The sequence below is a fragment of the Plecotus auritus genome (genome assembly GCF_963455305.1).
Source record: "Plecotus auritus genome assembly, chromosome: 6".
In the NCBI taxonomy this organism is placed as follows: domain Eukaryota; kingdom Metazoa; phylum Chordata; class Mammalia; order Chiroptera; family Vespertilionidae; genus Plecotus; species Plecotus auritus.
Window position 1 is genome coordinate 154,822,863 of NC_137773.1, and position 24,221 is coordinate 154,847,083.

The 24,221-nt window shown below is 35.9% G+C and overlaps 1 protein-coding gene across 4 annotated transcripts in view; it reads right to left on the bottom strand.

The window, feature by feature from the left end:
• Window positions 1-24,221, bottom strand: part of TBC1D5 (TBC1 domain family member 5) — a 481,832-nt gene that overhangs the window by 223,973 nt on the left and 233,638 nt on the right. For 3 of the 4 annotated variants that reach the window (XM_080675845.1, XM_080675847.1, XM_080675846.1), the window contains one exon: window positions 13,441-13,510. The exons of the other annotated variant lie outside the window; for it this stretch is intronic. In XM_080675845.1, coding sequence (XP_080531971.1) covers window positions 13,441-13,510 — 70 coding nt within the window. The remainder of the gene's footprint in view (window positions 1-13,440; window positions 13,511-24,221) is intronic. 4 annotated transcript variants of the gene reach the window in all.

Below are 24,221 nucleotides of genomic sequence, written 5' to 3' on the forward strand. Positions count from 1 at the left end.
AGTAAAATATTCAATGAAAAGTTCATCCTTAAAACTGTATCTTTGAAAGTTACAAATAAAAATCAGATATGAAGCATTACATAGAGCTAACAATATAAAGCAGACCAACATAAAGATAGTAAGCTATTTGTAAAATGTTTCAAAAGATTTATAACTTTACAAGTTTCAAGCCTAATCCTATGCATTATTTTCTCAAATTATAGATCCAGCAACACACTTCAATATCACGAACCAAATATTTAATTGATTTTTTTTCTGTTTCACTACCATACCTAAAAAGTGCACGTGCTAATATATATAACAAATTCACTACAAAAGTTGACAGTGGGCATATTCCCACTGGGAACACCAGGAAAAGACAGAAGCATGTCCAGGGGAAGGGACCTCGGTGCTGAATGACGGAGAGAAGCTTATCCTCATGTTTCAAATGTATGCCTGTCTTTTCAAAGATAAACATTTACACAGTCTTTAGATGATTGCAGCTTGCAGATGACAATGTAAATAAACAAATATGAAAAAAATTTCCCCTAAAGCCTGGCTACAGGTAAGAAGGCTTGAAGGAAAGGAACTCAAACTGTAATATGAATACTCAAGTCAGTTTGGGTGATGTTAATTTAAGGCTATACAGTCATGCATCACTTAATGATGGGGCTATGTTCTGAGAAATGCATCCTCAGGCAATTTTCTCATTGTGCAAACATCATAGAGTGCGCTTACACAAACCAAGATGGTTGAGGCTACTACACACCTAGAATAGATGGTGCAGCCATTTAAACATATCTAAACATTGAAAAGGTACTGTAAAAATACAGTATAAAAGATAAAAAATGGTACACCTGCATAGGGCACTTACCATGAATGGAGCTTGCACTAACTCTGGGAATGAATGTGAAGGCCATTACTGTACACTACTGTAGACATTGTAAGCATCACACACTTAGGATGCAGCAAGTTTCTAAATATATCTATTTCTTTATTCAATAATAAGCTTAGCTTACTATAACATTTTTACTTTATAAACTTTTAATTTTTTTAACCCTTTGACTCTTTTTTAATAATACTTAGCTTAAAACACATATTGCACTTTTGTACAAAAATATCTTTTCTCTTTTTCTTTGTCTTTGTTTTTAATCCTCACCTGAGGATATGCTTATTGGTTTTAGAGAGAGAGGAAGGGTGAGAAAGAGAGGAACTTCAATGTGAGAGAGAAACATTGATAAGTTGCCTTCCGTATGTGCCCCGACCAGGGATGGAACCCACAACCTTTTTGGTGTACAGGATGATGCTCCTATCAACTTAGCCATCAGGCTAGGGCTCTTCTTTCTTTATATTCTTTTCTATAAGCTTTTTTTCTATTGAAAAAAAATTTTTTTTTACTTTAAAAAAATTTTTTAAAAACGAAGACAATCACACACAGCAGTCTAGGCCTATACAGGGTCAGGATCAATATCACGGTCTTCCAGCTCCATATCTTGTCCCACTAGAAGGTCTCAGGAACAATCACATGCATGGAGCTTTCATCTCCTATGATAGCAATGCCTTCTTCTGGAATACCTCCTGAAGGACCAGCCTGAGGCACTTCTTGAGGAGGTATTACTTTTTCAGAAATATGTCCATAGTAGTTTAGTTGGTTTGTCTCTCTTTGTGATCACAGATATACTTATAAGCAGATAACCCACTATAAACATTCCTCCCTAATAATGAAAACCTTTCAGTGTTCGAGATCATATTTTAAAACTTTTTAAGGAGCCTGCTGAGGTCTGAAAAAGCTTCTGCTAAACCCTTTACTGTGAATTTTCTTGGGAGTTCTTCCTTTTCTTCGCTTGCAGTTTCCTTTTCTCTTACATCTTCTTCAGCTATGAGTTTCTGTTCTGGTTCCAATAACTTATTAGTCAATTCCTCAGGAACCATCTCTAGGAGCTCCTCAATGTCAGCCATGACATTATTTGCCTTGTTGATTTTTACAACCTACTTATCCTTGGCAAATCCTCTGAAGTCACAGAGGAACTTCTTGAGTATCTTCTTCCAGATACCATTCATACATGCCTTGGAAACATCACTTTAAGCCCAGGCAAGGTTCTTGCTGCAGTCATAGATACTATAATCCTTCCAAATCCTTCAGCATTGCATCGGTGTCTTCTCAGTCTTTCTCGGTTGCAGTAATAGCCTGGACAAAGGTCCTCCTCTCAGGTAGTAGGCCTCAAAAGTTGATATAACTTCTTGATCCATTGGCTGGATCACAGAGGTGTTTGGAGGGAGAAACACCACTTTGACAGTGGGACAAAGATCACCAATAAAAAGAGGAAGTGCAGGAGCATTATCAACAATCAGCAAAATCTTGAAAGGTATGCCATTCCCCAAACAGTATTTCTACATTTCACTGGCACAGCAATTCAGGATGGCATTTTGGAAGAGAAGTTGGGTCATCCATGACTTCTCACTGCTCCTGTTGGACATTGGCAGTGCGTGTATTGATATGCTTGAAGGCCCCGGATTCTCACTGTACCAGAGAGCTTGCAACATTGCCCCCAAGCAAGATTGTTATCCTGTCCATGAAAGCCCTGAAACTTGGCATTGACTTGGCCTTCTTATGAAAGCCCTTTCAGGCCTCCAGTTTCCAGAATAGGGAGATTTCATCCATATTGAATATTTGCTCTGGCAAGTGATTTTGCTCCTCAATCAGCTTTTCTAGAATTTCCAAAAATTCTTCATCTGCCTTCACATCAGCACCCACAGATTCAACACTCACTTCATATTATGTAATGAATATGGATTCTTGAATTGTTTAAAACATCCAGAACTAGCAGTAAATTCAACATCCTAGCCAGGTTCAGCCTTTTCTTTCAACATAGCAAATGAACCTTTTGCTTTGGCCATGATCGTCATGGTCCTGAGAGATACTCTTCTGTGTCTGGTCTTCCATATAGGTTGTTAGAGGTTTCTCCATGTCTGATATGGGCCCTTCTTGAATTTTTGTTAGTCCCATTGCCTTCAATGAAGCAGATCTTTAACAGCTTCCATCACTTTGTTCTTGTTCTTCAAGATCATAGCTATGATGAAATGAGGCTTACCTGACTGACGAGCAATAACCATCACTAATTTTTCACCTTCCCAGGCCTTAGTCACTTTTAATTTTGTTTCCAGGTCAATCACTCACTGTGGCCTCTTATTGGCAACAATAGCAGTGAGTTTTGTATTCTTGGGGGTCACAATGAATAAACAAATTGAGATTAAATCAAGCACCAGAGAAAATGACGCAATGAAGAAATGTAATAAATGAGATATATGAGGTTGCTGCCAGGGTAAGACAGTATACTGTTTTATAGCAAACTTTGTTTTATAAGCAGAAAGAGTACACTCTAAAAAATGATAAAAAGCATAGCAGAGTAAATGCATAAACCAATAACACCGTCACTTATGATCATTATCAAATATTATGTTATGTACATAACTGTATGTGATACACTTTTATACAACTGGCAGCTCAGCAGGTTTGTTGACAAGAGCATCACCACAAACACGTGAGTAATGCCTTATACTATGATGGCTGAGGTGTCACAAGGCAATAGGAATTTTTTATCTCTATTATCATCTATATATAGCTTGTCATTTACTGAAACGTCTTTATACGATGCATGACTGTACATGAAAACAAACCAGTTAATTATTTAAATAGAAGGTGACATATTTCCAGAGCCTTAATTGATCAATAATTATTTCAGGCAGATTGAATATTATAGAGATGCATAGATATTGATGAATTCCACTATCATAAAAAATAATAAAGTTACTTCAAGAAGATATATTCATCACTCAAATGTGATTTTCATGTCTTCTCTCAAATGCAGCTCCATTATGGAGATAAAAATAAAAGGTAATATCCTGATTTTGGTTTCTTAAAAATGTTAAGGTTACACATTTTGTGTTCTTTGAAATTATAATTTAACTATAAAGGTTGTGGTGCTATTTGAGCAAATATGGAAATAAGAAAAAAAGAAATAATGAGATTCTGAGGCTAAATGACAGTATCTATAATAATAAAAGCATAATATGCAAATCGACCGAATGACCGAACAGCAGAATGACCGTCTGGATGACCACGTTATGACATGCACTGGCGCCAGGCCAGCCAAGGTGGATGCGATGCAGTTGGTTGGGGGGCCCCACCATGGCCCCACGATCGCCCACAGAGGGATGCCCAGGCCACGGGCCAGTAGAGCAATAGACTGGGGGTGGGGTGGGGGGGGAATCCGCGATCGCCCCAAAGAGGGAGGCCCAGGCCACCCTCTGTGTAGTGATCGATTGCAGAACCCTGGCCGGCTGGGCAGGGCCTCCTTCTCCCAGGCGATCTATCGCGGGGCCTCGTGATCAATTGCCCCAAAGAGGGAGGCCCAGGGTACCCAGCCAGTGGCACTGTAGCGGATGGGCGGGGCCTCCCTCTAGGAGCCATCAATCACCCCACAGAGGCATGCCCAGGCCACCCAGTCAGCAGCCACAGAGGTCGGTGGGTGGGTGGGGCCTCCCTCTGCGGGGTGATTGACCTGGGGGACCCGCAATTGATCGCCCCACAGAGGGAGGCCCAGGCCACTGGCCAGCAATGCTGTGGCAGGTGTGCAGGGCTGGCTAGCAATCGCCCTGCAGAGGGAGGCCCAGGCCGGTCAAGCAATCGCACCCCACACCTGTTGCCCACAGAGGGAGGCGACCGGTGGTGGGGATGGGGGGCAGCGCTGCATAGATGGCAAGCAGTGGCAGAGGCGGGGGCAGGGCCAGCTGCCAGCAGCTGGGAGGAAAGCCCCAATAGGCCCTGATTGCCAGCCAGACCTAGGGACCCTACTTGAGGGATCCTGGATTGGGAGAGGGTGCAGGCCAGGCTGAGGGACACTCCACTGGCCCCTGTACAAGAATTTTGTGCACAGGGCCTCTAGTGGGTTTTATAAAAATTCCTCTTATCTAACCTGTAGATTACTGTAGCTATCTATAGATCTGATCTTTTATAGATAAGTGTAGATTTTATTTTTAAGTATCATTTACTGCCACCTTAGAACTGAATAGAATTTTAACAAAACTTTTCTGAAAAAAACAAACAAAACATTTTTCTGAGACAAAAGACAACTGTTAGTTGCAAAGGTGATTAAAATTAAAATTTTAGAAAAGACAGAAAGGAAAGGTGATGAAACTAGTATTTGTTACCTTTTATGTATTAAGTGACTCGGCCTGGTATTCTACACATTTCTAGGTAAGTGCACTATAATTCTATGACAGGGATTTTCAACCACTGTGCTGTGGTACCCTGGTGTGTGGCAAGAGGCACACCAATGTGCCACAAGAATTTTTTAAACATGCAATACCTGACGAGTCAGAGGCACTGACCTCTCTAGAATGTCAAATAAAAATTGACAACAGCTAACATAACAATAGCTGTCTGATCAAAATTATACCTCCTTTTTTTTTTTTTTTTTGTCAGAAGAGCAAAAAAATATTTTTGGTGTATCGCAGAATTTCAGTAATTAGTTTATTATGAGATGGAAAAGGTTGAAAACTGCTGCTCTGTGATACAGGAACTGTTAACATTACAATTTCACCAATGAGGTTACTAGGAATCAGAGAAGTTAATTACCTTGCTTAAGGTCACACCGGCAATAAATGGTGGAGTCAGTAAGTGGTGGTCAGTAGTGGTGGAGCCTTATTTCTATCTGTGCACTTTTTCCAAATTGTTTCCCTAAATGTATTTATTCTTAAGAACTTAAAAGAGTTTATGTCATATAATTATATAGATTCTCAAGCAAATAAAGGCAGCACATTAACATGAGAAAAGCAATGCTCTAAAAATCAGAAAAGAAATCTTAAGTCTAGGCCCTCCTTTCTCATCTACTTACTAAGCTAAGATGCCCTGGAAAAATAAAATGGCAAGGCTTAGGAACTTAAGAGGGGAAGAGGTGGTAGAGTGGGATGGGAATTCAAGTTGGTCTCTAAGTGCTTTAATATATGCTGTGGACTGAGTGTTCTTCTTCTCCCAATACCAATTCACATATTGAATCCTGACACACAATGTGATGCTGTTTGGAGGTGGGGCCTTTGGGAGATGAATAAGTCACGAGGGCTGTGAGGTTGGTGCTCTTACAAAAGAAGTCCTTAGAGAGCTCTTCCACCTTGTGAGAACACAGTGAAAAAACTGTGTGGGAAACAGGATGTGGGCTCTCAGCCAGCACCTTCATTATGAGATAAATTTCTGTTCTTTATAAACTACTCAGTCTCTGGTATTTTGTTATAGCAGCTTAAACAAACTAGTACAGGATCACTTTTAGTAAGTCAAATGATTCTATGACTTCATACTCTCAAAAATAACAGATTAACAAATTTATATCACACTAAGAATTAACCAGAACCCAGATTTCTGAATTTTAAATCTAAAGTATGCTTTGGCTCTATGATCTCTACTGTAATATTTTGAATCATTGCTTCATTGTCATTTCAAGAGACATATGACATTAAATGGTGGAAAAAGGTATTATACCAAAAAATAAATGTAAGTGATGGAAGGATGTTTCTCACTTTCTCCCAAATCACTTATTACATGTAAAGATGATACATAAAAATCATCGTGATACAACATGAAGACTAATTTTTAAAACTTACTCAATGACTAAAGTAAGTTCAAATTAACATATTTTTCCCTATTTGGTAAGAGACATAACTATTAGATTATAAAAAATAACCCAAGTAAATTTTTAAAAACTTTTTACCCACTTAAACAGCTTTGATTCTGTGGGATATGGAACATACTCTATTGAGAAAGGGAGGCAACTCTGGAAGCTCTGCTCACTATTAAAAAATTATATCCCCACCACTTTAGACAAAGTTAAGAAAATATAGAAAGGGGAAAAATTCCCTTTATTTCTTAAACAAAAGTTCTTTTGAAATATGAAATATAGTATTTCTTTAGAGAGAAAGATTAGAATCCAAAAAGTATGAATATTTCTTAAATTAAAGACATAAATAATGTATTGTTTATGTTTTTAAGGTGTTTATACATTTTTCAAATCTCAAGTCATCTTACTATCCCAGTTGTAGGATTGATTAATTCAAAAGAAACACATATAAAATCCTTTCGTATCCAAATACCATTGTTTTTTAATTCAATACCAGGGTTTCTAACTAAATTATTACAGTCTTTGTTTATTGGCTCTGACATAACTGAACAACCATTAGTTGTTATTATTTTAAACTGTGTTTCATGGAATCAACATTGCATTTACAAAGTATTGTTGGAAAATTTTCCAACTGTAAAAATCCAAAAGATAGTACATTTTTCCTAACAACACAGCTTGGGAAAATATACTCAGAAATGGCACCATGTGAAATTAAAATTTGAAAATAATTAGGGTAGGCTAGATGATTTACTAGTGTGTATATACAGCATACAGAAAATCAGAGTTAAATATACAAATTTATTTTAAAATAATCTACAATGGTTTATATTCTAACCTATGCTACTTATCGAATGCCAAGACAATGTCTGAAAATGAAGCATTATTTTGAGTTTCCCAGAGAATACCAATAACTGGACTGAGTTTTTTCTAACAAATTGACTATTAAACTAATGAATTTTAACAAATATTTGTGGCTATTATCAATACCATCTAATAAGACAAAAATGAAGTTATTTTCTATATTGGAATTATGACATACTTTTAAAAAGCATTACAATGCCTCAAAAACCATATAGACTTCCCATGAACTTTTGTAGAAAGTTATAATTTGATTAATAAAGATATTTAGAACATAACATAAAAAAGAAAATTTTAAAATGTTCACCTTCAGTTTATTTCATAGATCACTGTTATACCACCTAATATGATAATTAAAAACATGCAAGCAGCTGGTACTACAGCTGAACAGATTAATATAATAGTCTGTAGTCATATATGCTGGCAAGGGGCTTGCCTCTTTGCAGAGGAGAAGGTCAGCTGCCCTTGGGAAAAGGGGGCAGGGTGGTAGTGAGAGAATATTCCTTCTACCATGTAGCCTCGTGCTACAGTCACTTAGTTAAACATCTATAGCAAACTGTTAATCGGCAAACTACTTTTCTTTCATACTCAGCAAGGGGGTCTCTCAGTTTTAATGCTTATATAAGGAATATGGAAAGCTCATATCATCTGACAGAAAACATTAAAACTGGTCTCTTCCCAAAATTACATGATCTAATGCATAAAGCAATAATATCTTCTCAATTCTTACTGATTTTCCATTTTAATCAGCCATCTGCAAATTACTTAGGACATATGCAATCAAATTTTAACAAAAACTTCCAAAACAAGATCTAGTCTATTACCCAGGCATCAGTCCTACGACAATGATACTGGTGCCTTAGGAGTTAAATGCAGTTGTACTCTATCTTGAATCAATGAAGGAAAACCAGAAAAGATACAAACACCAAGTAAAACTCCTAGCCAGTGGTCAGCAAACTCATTAGTCAACAGAGCCAAATATCAACAGTACAACGATTGAAATTTCTTTTGAGAGCCAAATTTTTTAAACTTAAACTTCTTCTAACGCCACTTCTTCAAAATAGATATTTAGATACCACAGGCCGTGGTATTTTGTGGAAAAGCCACACTCAAGGGGCCAAAGAGCCGCATGTGGCTCGCGAGCCGCAGTTAGCCGACCACGGTCTAGCCTATGAAAAACAAATCTATGAACATTTAGGCACAAAGCTATAGATTAGGGTCCATCAATTTTAAACTTCAAAATTTTTTGTCAAAATTTCAAAAATCTGTCTCTGAACTTACACTAATAGTAAAGCATCTTCCTTTCATCTTTACTACGTGTACAATTTTGCTATACAAAGGCAATCTGTATCAGAGATCGAGAGTTTCAAGCCTCAGGGTAAGCTTGTTCTGAGCTTTCTTTCTGCTAACAGACAAAAGTTATTTTCCTGTAGGATAAATCTTTTTAAGTTTTCCTTTTGGTATCTTTATATTAGAGCACTATAAAAAATTTCTCTGTTACCAAAATGATGACAAGCTAAAACCAGCTAATATTTTGAAATTTAGCATTTACCACGTGACATTATCCTATTGACTTCTCATAATGGTGTTTTATTATCCCCATTTTAAAGATGAGGCAAGTGAGGCTAAAACTTGTCCAAAGTCTCCAAAGTATTTGGAGTCAGGATTTGAACCAACTCACAGTGTTTAGGTATTACTAACAAAAACAAAACAAAACAAAACAAAACAAAACAACAGCTCTGGCCAGTGTGACTTGAACACCATCCCATGCACCAAGAGGTCGCCAGTTTGATTTCCAGTCAGGGCACATGACCAGGTTTCGAGGCTCGGTCCCCAGTAAGGGATAAGCAAGAGGCAGCTAATTGATGTTTCTCTCTCTCCCTCTTTCTTCCTTTCTCTCTGTAAAATCAATAAAAACATATTTTTAAAAAACAACAATAAGAAAATGGTGACTGTCCTCTTGAATCTGAAAATTTAGGACCAAAATAACAGAAATAATGAAAAAATATAGATTTAGGTGACCAATTCAAAAGTTAATAAAACCTCAGCATATGCAGCATATGCAATAAAAGGGTCCATCTGTTGAAGGGTTAAATGAGGGCTAAGGCTACAAAGTTGACAATTTACATGAGGTAAGCATAAAAGAATAATAATGATGCCATGCTTTGCCTTTAGATTTTCCAAAAGCTTTATCTTATACATTTTATCTCAGTCTTTAAAACAGCTGTGAGAAGGCAGAATCCATTTAACAGATGACAAACTAAGGCTGATCATTGTCCTGGACACAAGTATATGCAGCTTGAGTGTGTTCATACCAGGCTAACAGCCAGAACTATGTAGCTGTGAAGGAAGGTCAGGATTTCTGAGGCATTTTAAGTAACATACAAAGGTAGAACTGTTAGGATGTTTGAGGATAATGGAATATTAACATTTTTCCAATGACCTATTTCTAGTTAGTTTAAAAGAGCTATGATGGCAGGAAAAAAATAATTTTCATTTTCAAAAGTAAATTTTACTGACAATTCTGTAGCTATTGTAGTGTGATTTTGCAACAATTCCTTGGTTTTATCAGTTAGACTTAATATGAAAATATACCCCAGAGCTGTGCTTCTACGAATTCTGCATTTAACCCAAGTGTCAAATTCACAAGTAAGCTCATTATATTGTAAGAACTATTGCCTACTGAATAGAAAAATATTCATTTCACACCTTAAATACTATAATACTATTTAATAACAGTACTGGCCTGCCAACTATTAAAAGCTTGTTTTTATATACTGTACCACCTGAGCTTTTTATCTTGCCTTTTTAATTACAATAATAAATTAATATCCTAACATTACAACACTGACAGGCATTGATTAAAAATATATTAGTTAACAACATAGTATTTATTGTGCAAAGTTGCATTAGAAGTTCATTTTCAAAATACAATTATCATTCAACTAGAGGCCCAATGCACAAAATTCGTGCATGGGGAGGGGGTCTCCTCAGCCCAGCCTGCACTGTCTCCAATCCGGGACCCCTTGGGGGATGTCTGACTGCCAGTTTAGGCCCGATTCCCTCTCACAATCCTGGACCGCTGGCTCATAATCATTCACCTGCCTGCCTGCCTGGTCACCCCTAACTGCCCTCCCGTGCCGGCCTGATCGCCCCTCACTGCCTCTGCGTGCTGGCCTGATCACTCCTAACTGCCCCCCCCCCCCGCCAGCCTGGTCACCCCTAACTGCCTCCCCTGCCGGCCTGGTTGACCCCAACTGCCCCTCCCCCACTTGCCTAGTCGCCCCTCACTGCCCCCCCCCGCCAGCCTAATTGTCCCCAACTGCCCCCCCCCCCTGCTGGCCTGGTTGTCCCCAACTGCACCCCCCCCCGCTGGCCTGGTCACCTCTAACTGTCCCCCCCTCCCCCGCTGGCCTGGTCACCCCACACAGCCTGCTTGTTCAGTCATTTGGTCGTCCCTCAGTAACCCCCCTTCCGGCCTGGTCATAGGCAGCCATCTTGTGAGGGCATGAGGGTTAATTAGCATATTACCTCTTTATTATATAGGATAAAACTAAGATTCTTTAATCTTCAAATTATTCAAGAAGAAAATAAATTATAAATACTGTGCATTAATATTAACACATTTCTCTTAATTTTACATTATGTCCATTATTTACAATAATTAGCTCAACTATAAATGTAATGTAAAATATATTTCACCAACAAAAGTTATATACATACAGATTTTCCTTCCTTTGAAATACATCTTTACTTCCCTTTTGTCTTGGTTATTTTTTATTGTATTTTTATCTAATATCACCACCATAGATTTCACATGAATTATCATATTAACATTCCTCAGTTACATGCCAACTCATGAATCTTTACTTAACTATCATTTATATTCTCCTTTTCATTTGGAGTGATCAGCTACAACATGTTCAGATAGAAAATTCTACCTATTATTTAATATGTCAAATTCCAAGTTTATATCACACTTCAGCACTAAAAGAAGGATTTGGAGAATTCCAACATTTATGAGCTAGGACAGATACAGTGAAAATATAACGACAACATATGAGCTTGACTGCTGTGATTAAACCTTCTAGAACACCGTGGGAACACAAGCCTTTTGTAGTATCCATGACACTAGAGCAACTGGTTATTTACACAGACCCCAACTGGTACAAAATAAAGATGTCAAGTGTTTCAATTACCAGATTATTTTTTTGGAATTCATAAACCAATTGTAAAACTTTCACATTTACTACATTCTTATTAAGTGCTTCCTGTATACAAGTCCCTACTCTAGATGTTAAAAGCTTGCCTGGGATCTGAGGAAACAAATAAAACAGTTCCAATTAGGGATACAGAGTATGTATGCAAATAAAAATATAAAGATTCTAAGCATAAATTCCATATTTATTATATAAAAAGAATGACAGTTTAACATTCAAATGAGTTTCCAAGTGTACAATGGTTCTTGCATATCCTATCTAATAAAAGAGTAATATGCAGATTGACCATCACTCCAACACACAAGATGGCTGCCCCAATGTGGTCAAAGATGGCTGCCCCCATGTGGACACAAGATGGCCACCACAAGATGGCCAGCAGAGGAGGGCAGTTGGGAGGGACCAGGCCTGCAAGGGAGGGCAGTTGGGGGTGATCAAGCCTGCAGGGGAGGGCAGTTAGGGGTGACCAGGCCGGCAGAGGAGGAAAGTTGGGGGCGACTGGGCCTGCAGGGAAGGGCAGTTGGGGAGGACCCAGGCCTGCAGGGGAAAGCAGTTAGGGGTGACCAGGCCTGCAGGGGAGGGCAGTTAGGGGAAAACAGGCTGGCAGGGGAGCAGTTAGGCATCAATCAGGCTGGCAGGGGAGTGGTTAGGGGGTGATCAGGCTGGCAGGCAGAAGTGGTTAGGAGCAATCAGGAAGGCAGGCAGGCGAGCAGTTGGAAGCCAACAGTCCTGGATTGTGAGAGGGATGTCTGACTGCATAAAAGAGTAATCTTAAACGGGCAATCGGACATCCCTTGAGGGGTCCCAGATTGGAGAGGGTGCAGGCTGGGCTGAGGGACACACACCCCCTTGCACGAATTTCATGCACCGGGCCTCTAGTATTTATTTTATAGTATCAAAACCAATTAACCATAAGGACAGTGTACTCCAATTATTTATTCAACAATCTGCTTTGCTATCTATCTATAATGCCAAAATGTACTATTATTGAATCTGCACTTTTTCCCCAAAAAGTAAACCTAGTTCTTATATCATTTTGGTTCACTGTATAAATTTTCCAATATTGCTGGAAATACTTTACTCTTTCTTCTTTCTAGGTTTCTCTGTTATAAAGGTACAAATTCCATAAAGACTCCAGCAAATTCAAGTTAAAAGGAGAATACGTATTAACGAAAGACTAGATAAAATACATTGTTTTCTTAACTAGTGTATCCTTTTTTAAAATTCACTAATTGAGACCATAACTACCCCTCTGCTGACGAGCCAAACAGGATATTAACAAACAGCACTTAATGTAACCACAGATTACATTTCATATTTTATACATTTTATATTGCTTATAAACAGTACCCTCCATTTTAGCAGGAAACTTAAACAAAACAAAAAAAGCCTTTAGTACTACTGCAGATATACTGAAAAAAAAAAAAAAAGGATTATAATGAAGCTTAATACTACACATATATTCATTCCCATTATCCTAACATAGGTTAACAACAGATATCTACAATAAGTCCATTCATTCAAGAACTGAGATTGTTGCATTTTCCATTGCTCAATAAATCTGCAGAACAATCACATATCTTAATATTCTTTACATTTGTCATAGTTTTAAGTAAAGGTAGCAGTTCCTTACTACTCTAAGGTTAGAGTCCCGTAAGATTAGGTATTTTGTACATTATCTTGTAATATTACGTATCTATGTATTCATCACCTACCTATAGGAATTAAAAGTCCCATCAGAATCTAAAGTAGAACTTGTTCTTCTTCCATTTTTATTTGAGTTGCCTGGAAAAAAAAATTTAAAAACACTGAAATAATGGATATTAGGAAACTGAATATTTCAGTTGAAAAGCTACTATGTGAGAGTCCTATACAGTATGTTGGGTCAAAAGGCGGATATCCCCTTATCCGTCCCCCAAATGTATTTTATAATCATAGCCCATTAGGCCAAATATTTATATTGATGCTAAGAAATAACCAACACCACTGTTTCTAACTTGAATAGGAATATTGCCAAAGTGACTGCTAACAGGAACAAATGAAGTACAGTACAGATATTTTCTTCTTATGCATCACAGGCAAGCCAATATTTAAAAACCACTTAATCATACACTAATGTTTATAAACAAAGGGCAACTTTTTGTTAGTGACCAAGTCACCCTCCCTGATCATTGGGCACAGTCAAAAGAGAACAGGCAGAGAGCAAAACTAGAATGTTTCCAGCCTCCAGTTCACCCTATCTAAAAATTTGGTAAACACAGAAGTAAAACAGAAAGCAGAATTGGGAGGTGGTGAATAATAATGTATTCTAGTGAGCTTTAAATACATCTTAATATTCTTCCCAAAGCTTTAGGTTTTAACTGTGGGCAAAAGTTCAGCAGTTTAAAAAATGAAAAAGAAATAACATCGAGAAGTATTTCTGCCTCACGTGGTAATATCAAAAATTTAGGGGGAAAAACACATTTTCACTCAAGAAACTGGCATACTCATAAAATCAGATTTAGAACAAATTCTCACCTATCATTTTAAAATTATAGAATAAAAATAAATTTGCTAAAGGAGTTTAAAAATGCTCACCAATGCTACAATATACATATTCTTTTTGACTATTTTAATAGTTTAAATTTTTAAATACATACTGCAAAGTATAGTTTTATGAAACCACAGTATACTACTATAAAACATATTTATTTTTAGAAACAAATTAAGAAGACTAGAATCTGATTACATTTTATACTCCTAATTCCTGTAATGTAACTTCCAAACATCAGGTTATATTCATTTTTATGATATTTAAAGCTTAATAATTTACTGATACATCCCATTTTAATTTATACTTTTAATCCACTTTGAAAAACCTAAGTTGCCACTGGAGATCATCACAGTGGTCCTGGTTAAGTCAAATAGCAATTACAGAGCTTTCACTTTAAAGATGAGATTATTTTTAATTATTGAGTATAGCACTTAAGGTACCATACTTATATAATTATGGTACTCATTAAATGGTTATTGAAAGCTGAAATGTAATTTTAATGACAGCTACCTATTTTTATTTGCACATTTTATAGTTGACAGGTTAGTCAAGAATGCTGGTCCTCTTCAAAATCTTTGCAGCTGCATCCAAGTTTTAGGAAGATGAGAACTGGACAGAGCCCACTTACTGTACTTTTAACTCTATATTTTCAAAATGTACTTTCAGATTTCTTTGATTAAACAAAAATACTAAAATGGATCATAGGGCTCAAAAATGTTGATAATTATTTTAAAAGAAAATAAACAGTTAAGATCATTCTAGCTGGGTATACTTTGTTAAATCTTTGAAAATATGGGTACCGTAAATTGACTCAATCAATATACTTCATTTCCTTTAAAAAATTAATAGTTTTATAATAAATAAAAAATGTTAAGGAAAATTAGTCTCTGTCTTGCTAAATGAAAATTTCCTATAACACATGTTATTTAACAGCTTGCAGACATTTCCTGTGAGACACTCTATAATCAGCATAGAATAAGTATATCATATATTGAAATATATGAGCCTTCTTTGTCTTTAAAATTAAAGATTATGATTACTTGAATATGTAAAATCTCACCAATGGAACATTTCTTGCCTTTTGCTGATATTTACAGATCAAATATAAAATCCTTCAAATAATTAAGACTTACAGGCTTTTAAAAAAACACCTAGGTTTTGTCATAATACATTACAAAAGTGTTCTTCATTTTATACCTGTTTTGAAATTAATATATCACATTAAATGTAATTTCAAAGCATGGTAATAAGAGGAAAAGGCAGTTTTTCTCTCTCAAAAACTTACTAAATAAGGAGTACTATTGTTTCTCTAAACAATATTAGAGAAAAGATTTCAGAGTTTGCTATACGAGGAAAAGGCAATAAAGTTTTGAAGCGGGAAAAAAAGCTTTGTTCCTTCAATCCTCTAGTTGAAATTAATTATAGCAAATGTTTATGAAAACATCTGTTCCTGACAGTTATAAATTCTTAATTTTAGTATGGACGATTCCAGGCTCTTATTTTGGAAGGATATTGTCTGACAATTGAAAGGTTTACAAAAACACAGACAGAATTTGTAATTCTGGAAAATTGTATATAGAGTGTGCTATATCCTATGGAGACTTTCATTTGTTTGAAACATTTGGAGGGTTTAGTAGGAAAAATCAAAGACAAACAGAAAGGCTCATCTTTCATGTTTAAGCTGCTTTACAATAAAAACATATCTATAACACAAGAAATAACAAATAAGAATTAAAAACAAATATTACTTTACTATCAACCTAATTTTGAGGTAAAGTATAATAAACTAAGTATTAATTTTATCAGGGATTTTAATAAGTCTAATGCTAATAATCATAGGAAGGTATGTGTAGTGTTCCCTAAAAATAACAACAGAAGGTGCAAGAGAGTTTAATATAATGTTTTTAGTTGTTCTTGATTCTAGAACTAAGTTACCAGGTAGCAGCAGTACTGTTAACAAGGATGCATAGGTTGTTTTTAGAACACTCTCTTTCTCTCTCTTTCTCACAGACACACACACACAAATACATTATTAAAGTAATCTTACACAAATACCTTCACTAGTAAATGATCAAAGAACACAAATAGTTAAATGTTGAGATAACAGGCTTCCTTTCACTTGCTTAAAAAGAAATTTAACAATAAATTTTTAAAGTACAATTGTGATTTTAAAGGTATTTCAATATTTAACATAAACTAATCAATAAAATAATCTGGATTTATTAACTGAGTAAATTTTTCCAAATGTATAAAGCATATACAATATATAACATACATATTGTGTTATATATAAGTAATATAACATTTTTCAACATTATATATTTATAGAGACAGTTCATTAATTACTTGGGAGCATTACAGTTTGAAATTTATATAACACATTTATTTCTTGTTAGTGGTAAGTTTGTAAAATGAGTTCATAATATTCACAATTAGAATGCTTGTTTCCTATGAGGATACAGAGAGCATAGTATTTTTCACTAGTAATTTCTAATATATCTGTATCTAACTTATTAAGCCAAAAATACGTATAGTAGTGACATATTTCAAAACATGAAAATCTAATTTCTTTCTCAGTTTTAGCACTTACTGCAGTCATATTTAGTGAAGGGCATTTATAGCATCTATCTGTGCACTGTTGAGATCACACTAAATGAAAGTTTACAACGATTCTATGGTGCTTTTTATGCACAAATATCTGCTTTATGAAAGGAGAACCAGATATTTTAAGATAGGTTAGGTTAAAAAGAACCAGCATACTGCTGTGAATGAACACATGAACTCAGTCGTGTCTTTGGTGTACATCTAAAAGACATCAAATTTTAGGTATCACATGACACTAGGTATGAATTCTGATAACTATTACATAATAAAAAGGGTTTATTTCTAAATTGTAAGAGAAATGTCACCAAGTATGTGTGATGAATATTTAATAGAAAGAGGGGAAAAAGATCTGGTTCACACTGAAAATAAAGCCATGGGTAACCACATTTCAATTGTGACAGGAAAAGATGGTATCAATGTTAGTATAAAGACCTACAAGACCTTTCATGTCTTTAAATGAACTGGTATTCCTACTAAAAAGTTTGTTACATTTACAATCCCATTTTAAGTACTGATTTTCTAAAAATCTATGAATTAAGTATATTCATATGTTGACACATGGTTAAGGCAAAGCATTAGACTCAGCATCATTTGTGAAGACAGTAGCCACACTGATTCATTTCAGGAATCAGTTAAACAACAGTTTCTCTAGGCTAATTATTTATGCTCAAATCCAGGACCACTCATTAGGTCTAAGAACCAGCACTCAAGTAAATACAGAAAATCTGTGTATTTAGTAATTTTTCATTTTCTCTATTATTGTCAATTTATCTACACTCTAATGATTTAATGGTCTTATTTAGCTCTCTATGTAATATTTCCAAATTATTTTTTAGATAACAAAAACTCAAATATAAAACAGAAATGCATAGAAACTATTTTAAATAAGTAAATTTTGAGTGGACAATTTTAACTTAAGAAAATAAAATTTTTGTTATTCCTATTAAATCATTAATAGAATTCTTTAAAAAAGAAAGCAGTGCCGAGATCGGTTTGGCTCAGTGGATAGAGCGTCGGCCTGCAGACTGAGGGGTCCCGGGTTCGATTCCAGTCAAGGGCACGTACATTGGTTGCGGGCACATCCCCAGCGGGAGGTGTGCAGGAGGCAGCTGATCGATGTTTCTCTCTCATCGATGTTTCTAGCTCTCTATCCCTCTCCCTTCCTCTCTGTAAAATATCAATAAAATATTTAAAAAAAAAGAAAAAAAAGAAAGCAGTTACATCAACAGAGTAGTGGGATATACAACTCCAAATTATTCTCCCTCGGAAACATTGAAAACAAGCACTGAAAACAACTTTGGAACAACTCTGGAAAATAGTGAAAGATTTACAAAAAAACAAATGAACAATGAATCAAGAAAGGCAGTTTGAAAGCTTTGTGGCATTTTTACTTGCCCTTGCCCTAGCCCCTCCCCGGAGCAGCAGCAATTCCGAAGTGAAAAACCAGTTCCCAGCATGAGTACCTAGTACCTGGAGGGTTTTTTTTTTTTAAATATATATTTTATTGATTTTTTATAGAGAGGAAGAGAGGAAGGGAGAGGGATAGTTAGAAACATCGATGAGAGAGAAACATCGATCAGCTGCCTCTTGCACGCCCCCTACTGGGGATGTGCCCACAACCAAGGTACATGCCCTTGACCAGAATCGAACCTGGGACCCTTGAGTCCGCAGGCCAACGCTCTATCCACTGAGCCAAATCGGTTTTGGCAGTACCTGGAGGTTTGAGGGGCAGCAGAACCAATCATATTTGCAAAAAAATTGTACAAATCTGTTCTATTTTGAAGGGCTTAAGATACTCATCTCTTTTGCATCTAACTAAAAAAAAGTAAGGTGGTGGACATTGCTTGTCAAAACACTGTAAGCCAAACAAACTGAAAACCAACAAATGCAGAAGACTGGGGCAAAGACTACAAGTGATTCATAAAATAGACCACATAAGGCCTGGGAGCAAAAGCTGATGAAAGTTTCTTTGGGAAATTAGGACATTCAAAAGGACCAATATATACAGGGGAAAGTGGAATGCCATGCACATGTCCAAGACAAGCTGCATGATCAGAAAGAAACTGAGAAGACCTTAAGCTTCCAAGTTAAGTTGATCACTCAGATGAGTACAAGCCTGACTAACAAACTAAGGACTGTCATAGCACAAAGCCAATCTGCAAAGACAAAGAAATGTTTATTTTTTTTGTTTTGCTTTTGTTGTTGTTTTAAGTACTGGCATTCAAGGAAGTCTCTGTCAAAACTCTAGCAGAATACAAACTAAGAAATAAAAATTGCAGTGACTACGTATGTCAAGGTCTAAGTATTTGCAAAAATACTTTGAGAAAGTCACTAGACACATACACTGTAACAGTTTTAAGACTATAAAAATAGCAAACCCTGGGGAATGGGGGAATCTGATATCCAGAGTTACTAAATTATAATATTCAAATATCCAGTTGTCACACAAAAATCACAAAGGATACAAAGAAACAGGAAACATGACTCATCAAAGGAACAAAAACAAAGTGACAGAAACTATCCCTGAGGAATCTAGAAATTAGATTTGCTAAACAAAGATTTGAAAACAACTTTCTTAATGATGCTCAAAGAGCAAAACAAAACTAATCAAAATCATAGATAAATTAGGAAAGGAAATCAGGTAAACGAATGAACAAAAAAAGAAAATCAATAAAAATACAGAAATAATAAAAGGAAACAATTTCTGGAGCTGAAAAATACAATAACTGAAATAAAAATTCATTAGAGGAGCTCAAAAACACATGTGAGTAGGTAGAAGACAGAAACAGCAGACTTAAAAATTGGGCAACTGAAATGATCAAGCCTAAGGAGCACAAGTAAAAAAGGATGAAGAAAAGTGCACAGAGCCTGTGAGACCTGTGTGACAACATCAAGCACATCAACATATGCATCATGAGAGCCTGATAAGTACAAGAGAGAAAAGGACAGTTCTGTTATTTAACTGCTCAATATCTAAGTTTCCTCATCAGTAAAATGGAGAAAAATTTTACCAGAGAGTGTGGTTATAAGAATAAAATGAGATAAGTATAGGCAAAGCGGTTAGTATAGATTATAACACAATGTAATTCCTCAATAAGTGCTACCTATCATTTTCATGAACACTTTAGTCAATGTATTTAAGATGCTGGAACCAGTGGAAGAATAAAAGAGAGAGGCTATTAATTCTGCTTATTTATAATAATAAAAGGGTAATATGCTAATTAGACCATTAGACCAAACGTCCTTCTGGGTGTCATTCCGGACGTCCTTCCAGACGAAGCTGGGGCTGGAGTGAAGCCGCCCGGGTCCTGGGTGCCTGGCAGTGGCGGCCGAAGGGAAGTAACTCGGGTCCTGGGTGCTGGAGGGAAGCCGGTGCCAGCAGCCGGGGGAAGGAAGGCCTACTCTTGCATGAATTTTCATGCATCGGGCCTCTAGTAGAGAATAAGCTTATTCATAATTTAAGTTGAAAACTGCAACTTTATTCTCTTAGTAATTAAAAACATTTCTGATCCTTTTTTTTTAATTATCAAGAAGTGTCTTTCATGAATTATAGAAGGATGGCATGAAAAATTTGTGGTATCCTTTTAATATTCTTCCTGATGGTGATTATACCAAATATTGAATACAATATAAAGGGTGGGGCAAAAGTAGGTTTACAGTTGTCTGTATGGAAAATACAATAATTAATAAATAATACAATTATAAACTATGTTTTTGTGTACTCACAAGTGTAAACCTACTTTTGCCCCACCCTGTAAACAGAGTGGAGAAATAGTAAATTTTTATTGATTTCAGAGAGGAAGAGAGAGGGAAAGAGAGAGAGAGAAACATCAATGATGAGAGAGAATCATTGATTGGCTGCCTCCTGCATGCCCCCTACTTGGGTTCGAGCCTGTAACCCTGGCATGTGCCCTGATTGGGAATCGAACTGTAACGGTGCCTGGTTCATAGGTCAATGCTCAACCACTGAGCCACAGCGTCTGGGAGGAAAAATAGTAAATTTAAATAATATTACAGTCTTGAAATATAAAGCCGTACAATGTGTGGAACTTAATATATATAACTGTTATCAGAACTGATAAAACGTAGATAGATAACGAACTAAAATTATAGTCAATCTAGTAATAAACTATCACATGCATAAGTATAAAACAAGCTTTAAAAAATTCATTATTATGCAACTGAATGGAACCAAGGCCCAATTTCAAGGCTATATAATCACAAGTATAATTACCCAATTTAAGTTAACATGTAACAATATGTAAATGCAAATATTTCTATTTATTATGATTGTCATTTCCTGGCATATTGTTATTTTTCTAGGCATTCCATTGATTTCAGAGTCCTACCATTTACAGATTACAAGAAGGGTAGGAGCAGGTCAGATTATGCTCATGAACATAATGATGGTCCAAATCACCCGAGGGCAGGTATGTAGTGTGTGTGTGTGTGTGTGTGTGTGTGTACACTCATGGGTACAAATGCAAAAGTAAGAGATGAGGAGAAGGAAGAGGATGGTAAGGAAGGAGGGAGGGAGGGAGGAGAGAGAGAGAGAGAGGGAAAGAGAGAGGGAGAGGGAGAGGGAGAGGGAGAGGGAGAGGGAGAGAGAGAGAGAAAGAGAGAGAGAGAGAGAGAGAGAGAGAGAGAGAGAGAGAGAGAGAGAGGGAGAGAGGGAGAGGGAGGGAGAGGGAGAGATTGGAAGAAATGAGATAATCATGGGTGGGGTTCAGGATTCCCTACTTTTAAAAATCTTCCCAGATTATTCTGATGAACCATGAGTCTTTCCTAATCCAAAATAATAAGCTTCTATTATGCTAAAAGAGACAGTCTCTTTTTGTAAAAGGCAATGCATTTTTCTCCAAATAAGAAAATTACTGGGTATCACATATGCCATCATTTACTATGGAGTATCAATGAGGCAGAAACTTTGACCTCATTTTCCAACAGTAGCAATGAGCTATGCCAACTCTGTTAACTTCCCTAATATGACCACTAGCATGTACTGACTATTGGGGGGAGCATGCAGATTGGAGATGACAAGCAGAAAATGCTACTGGACTATGTGGACCTACTGGCCCTTGAAAGCACCTTCTACAAAAAAAGTTATACAATGACAATGCTGCCATTTAGACAATTCGAGAACACATTTATACTAAGTATCTAAGCAACCAAACAGAAGAACTTCCTCATAAATAAAAGTGTTGACAAAGAATATATTTATTTCAACTTGGAGAAAAAGTATTAAGGGCAAAGATAATTATTATACAGGGGGATCTTAAAAAATGTATATACACTTTAACAGATGATAGCTCAATTTTGAAAATGAAATGTATTTTAATAAACATTGCCTTATAATTATTCAAAGTGTATGTATACATTTTTGGGAGACCCTATATAATTTGCCATTTGCTATATGTGTTTTTTTACTAAAAAAAAAAATATGTAACAGTTGGGTGTAAACTTTGACATATTTAGTTTTGCTACAAGTCTTAAAAAGTTTCAATGAACTCCCTCCCACAACTCTACCACACGCATAATAGCTTTTCAAAAAGAATCTAATTGATACTTAGGGAATTCTAACACGACATTAAATCATCTGTTCAGGGCCTAAATAAATATATATAACAAAAGTAATACACATATTTGCTAAATGAAATAAAAATATATCTGGTATTAAAGTCCTATTTCACTTTCTATAAATCTTTCAAATAGTAACTAAAAAATATTTATATAAATTGTTCTTTTTCTTCAATGTACAAAAAGGGAAATATCTTTTTCTACAAAATAGATTCCTTTGGGCACTTCCCATTTTTACTATTACATTCAGTGACAGATCCTTTAAGATTGGTTTATCATCTAGTGGACAAGACGTCATAAAATTAATGATACCCATTAACCCCCAGTACTTAACTTTAGATAGTTAATATTGAAAAACTCCCTTTTAGGTATCAGAAGTAAAGTGGAAACTATTTGAGAGAAATTACCATTGATGAACCAGGATAAGCAATCCTATTTGTGACAGCTAACTGAACAAGGACTTATATAAAAAATTCTACATAAAATGTGTAACAGGCATTTTAATGATAAACTCCCAAGACTCAGGAAAAGAACCAAGGGTGAATATTCTCAAACATGTCTTTAGTCTTACAAATAATTTACTAAATTAATCACATTAAATTTGGTAATCTAAAAATCCTCAAATACAATATAAAAATTATAAATGTTTACTATTTTCTTCAAATAAAAAATTACAAAAACATTTTCATTGATCCATAAAAAATATCTTATTTTGTGAATTATTTATGACATTAAAGAACTGTACTGAAATATGATTTTCAAAGAAAAAACTCTAAATCCATAAACTAATTTCTACTTACCATTTTGTGATAAAGCATAATTATTTATTAGTGGATATGATTTTCTAAACTTGATAATAAATAGAAATATGTCAAAATATGGCTCCTTTAAACTTCTAAGAAATGTGCAATGTACAAAATTCAACTATCCTTTTAGAATTTGAAAATTATCATTCAAAGTAGTTATGAGCCCCAATTAATAAACAATTTACTAACTCACACTTCTAGTCATGCACTGAAGTCATGTGATAGCTTTACTACTACTTTTATTCTTGCAACAATCATGTGTAGAGTACCTCCTAAATTTTAGCCCTGGGGATACATTGGTTGTAAGCAATTCTTGTATGTGCCCTCAAAACCCATCCATCCCAGACATCCTTGATTTTGTTGAAAGGTTAGAAGAGGAGAGGGACAGTCAAAGTGATGTACAATGACAACTTTAAAAAATGCTATACAGTTACACACTCTACTACTATACAATCACATATGAGAGAGGGAGGGGGTCACTAACTAAAGAAAAGGATGAGGAGCACTCCACTAGGGATCAGCCTGAGCCAGGGCTTTGTGAAAGTCATGTTCAAGATTTTGTTCAAGGTAAATAGGAAGTCTGTGAAAGAAAAGTTTTAGGCAGAGTAGAAAATGATAAGGTTTGCAGTTTTTGAAACATAACTTGAAGCCCTGGTCATGAAACTTAGTCGGAGCATTGTTTGTCCCGATTGACCAAGGTTGTGTGTTTGAGCCCAGTGAGGGCACATACAAGAATCAACCAATGAATGCATAAATCAGTGGAACAACAAACTTACCTCTTTCTCTTAAAAATCAATCAATCAATAAATCAGTCAATAAAAACATAACTTGAACTTCAGGGTTAAGCAATCTGAGGGTGGATGAGGGAGGAGAGTGGATGGAAGGGAAATGGAGAAGAAGCTCTTGTACTACTCCAAGGTAAAAAAATGATGATACAATAGTTATATTGATGATACTATCACCATACCATCTTAAG